Source organism: Bombus impatiens, unplaced genomic scaffold (assembly GCF_000188095.3).
Source record: "Bombus impatiens unplaced genomic scaffold, BIMP_2.2 scf_0311, whole genome shotgun sequence".
Lineage (NCBI taxonomy): Eukaryota > Metazoa > Arthropoda > Insecta > Hymenoptera > Apidae > Bombus > Bombus impatiens.
Window position 1 is genome coordinate 502,204 of NT_176730.1, and position 1,718 is coordinate 503,921.

Consider the following 1,718-nt stretch of genomic DNA (forward strand, 5'->3'; position numbering starts at 1 on the left):
GACTTTTACGTGAGCCACCGCTCCACGACGACCGCGACGCATGTACGCACGCATGTGCGCCTTCCTCTGTCTAACTTTCGCTATGTACATGTGGATAGAGGTGGCTGTGAGCGTGAGATGGTTTCGCGGGTAACGGCGAGCGCGCCCTCGCCCTCTCAAGCCCTTAACCTTCGACCGTGGCTGTTTGTTTCGAGGCCACGATACCGTTCTGCCTTGGCCCGATACGCTTCTCCATCGGCAACGACCCCGCCCTGCCGCCAGACCTCATCGAGATTACGTACGACGTGACACTATCTTTCGGATGCTGCTTCAGTTCGTTAGCCCGCGGTTTTGCATGCGATTTTATTTTTGTGTGCCGATTAAAACAGCAGGTGTGCGACGCGCCAGCGTTTTTACGCTTTTGGGTAGAAGGACGGAGTTTTCCGATTTTTCGCTGTTTGAGAGATCGACCTTCAGGCTTGGTGGAAGGAACAATTTGGTACGTTGCGGTTTTACTTAGTGTCGCCGCAGGGATTCGATGTTTTCTTGGACACATCGTTCGGATTTTTCAACGGGACAACGGGCGCATGTTCTACTTTAAATTCGGACAGCGTAACACGATAACAGTTTTTGCCGAATCTAACAGCCAACTGGTATACAATGTTTTGAAGCAGGAGGAATCAAGCCGCGCGTTGTATCTCATTTTGTATTCCTTTGCTACGCCTCTCGTTTTCCTGTTCACCGTGTACAATGGCAAGGGGTTGATTAATCGTTCGCGGTTGTATTTACTGCTTTCGCGAGGAAAAATTCACTGTCCCTCGTAATCCACCTTTCACGGTTTTCATATCCCTTTAACGCAAAATCGAATTATTTTTAATTGTAACACTTTTGAAATATACGAGCGAAAATGTTCTTCAACCTTTGTTACTACGCTGCGAATATTTATGGAAAATTTGTAAGCGTAAAAACTTACGCAGAGTAAATAATAACATGCGATAATATAAAATAATATTTCTCCATATAAATTCCATCGTTTCAGCTTTGTCCATAAAACTATGCACGAGAGGGAACCTCAACTCCAATGACCTTGACCTGCAAAATCCTGAGTAACACGCACTCTGTTCGAGGCCTGGGGTGATCGTGGTTGAAAAGTTAGGTTAGGTTAAATCCTTCAGGATGTACGATCATGGAACCTAATCCGATCTAACCATACCTTACCACTGTTATCATCGCAATTTTACGCACGTGCATATGCAATTTCGTTTTCAACTACGTATATTGTGGTACGCGTAATCTGACAAGTAACATTTATGACTTTATGACTTATCGTCGTAATTTCTCAATCGCGATCGTTCCACGACTCGGACAAAGTCTACGTTGTTCAAAGACTCTGCCATCTATAAAATATCCGGAATTCGAGAAAATTGCAATAAACGCCTCCTTTTGCGTGCGATCACCAGATATGAAATTGTATGCAAATCCGCGGTGTACGCTGAACCTGGGCAAGAATCGACGTCTCATCACGATCTCGATCGCCAGTATCATCCAATTGAAAGTGACGGCGTTCCTCTGTCATGGCCGCGACTCTCCGGTGTGCCGGGGCTCGCATCGCTAACCATAACGAATACAGAGCGGAGGACGAAGAAGAGGAAGGTATCGCGGAACGCGGTGGAAAGGTCGGGGCACATGGTGGCCAGCGACGCGGGGATCGCGTGGCTCGTCCGCGAGGCGATGGACAG

The 1,718-nt window shown here is 47.3% G+C and overlaps 1 protein-coding gene across 1 annotated transcript in view; it reads left to right on the plus strand.

Moving 5' to 3' along the window:
- The first annotated feature begins 6 nt into the window (after positions 1 to 6).
- LOC100740705 (kelch-like protein 10) overlaps positions 7 to 1,718 on the plus strand; it is a 9,324-nt gene continuing 7,612 nt past the window's right edge. Inside the window, exon 1 of the mRNA XM_024367192.2 lies at positions 7 to 1,707. Within this exon, the coding sequence (XP_024222960.2) occupies positions 1,666 to 1,707 (42 nt within the window). The 5' untranslated portion in view covers positions 7 to 1,665. The remainder of the gene's footprint in view (positions 1,708 to 1,718) is intronic.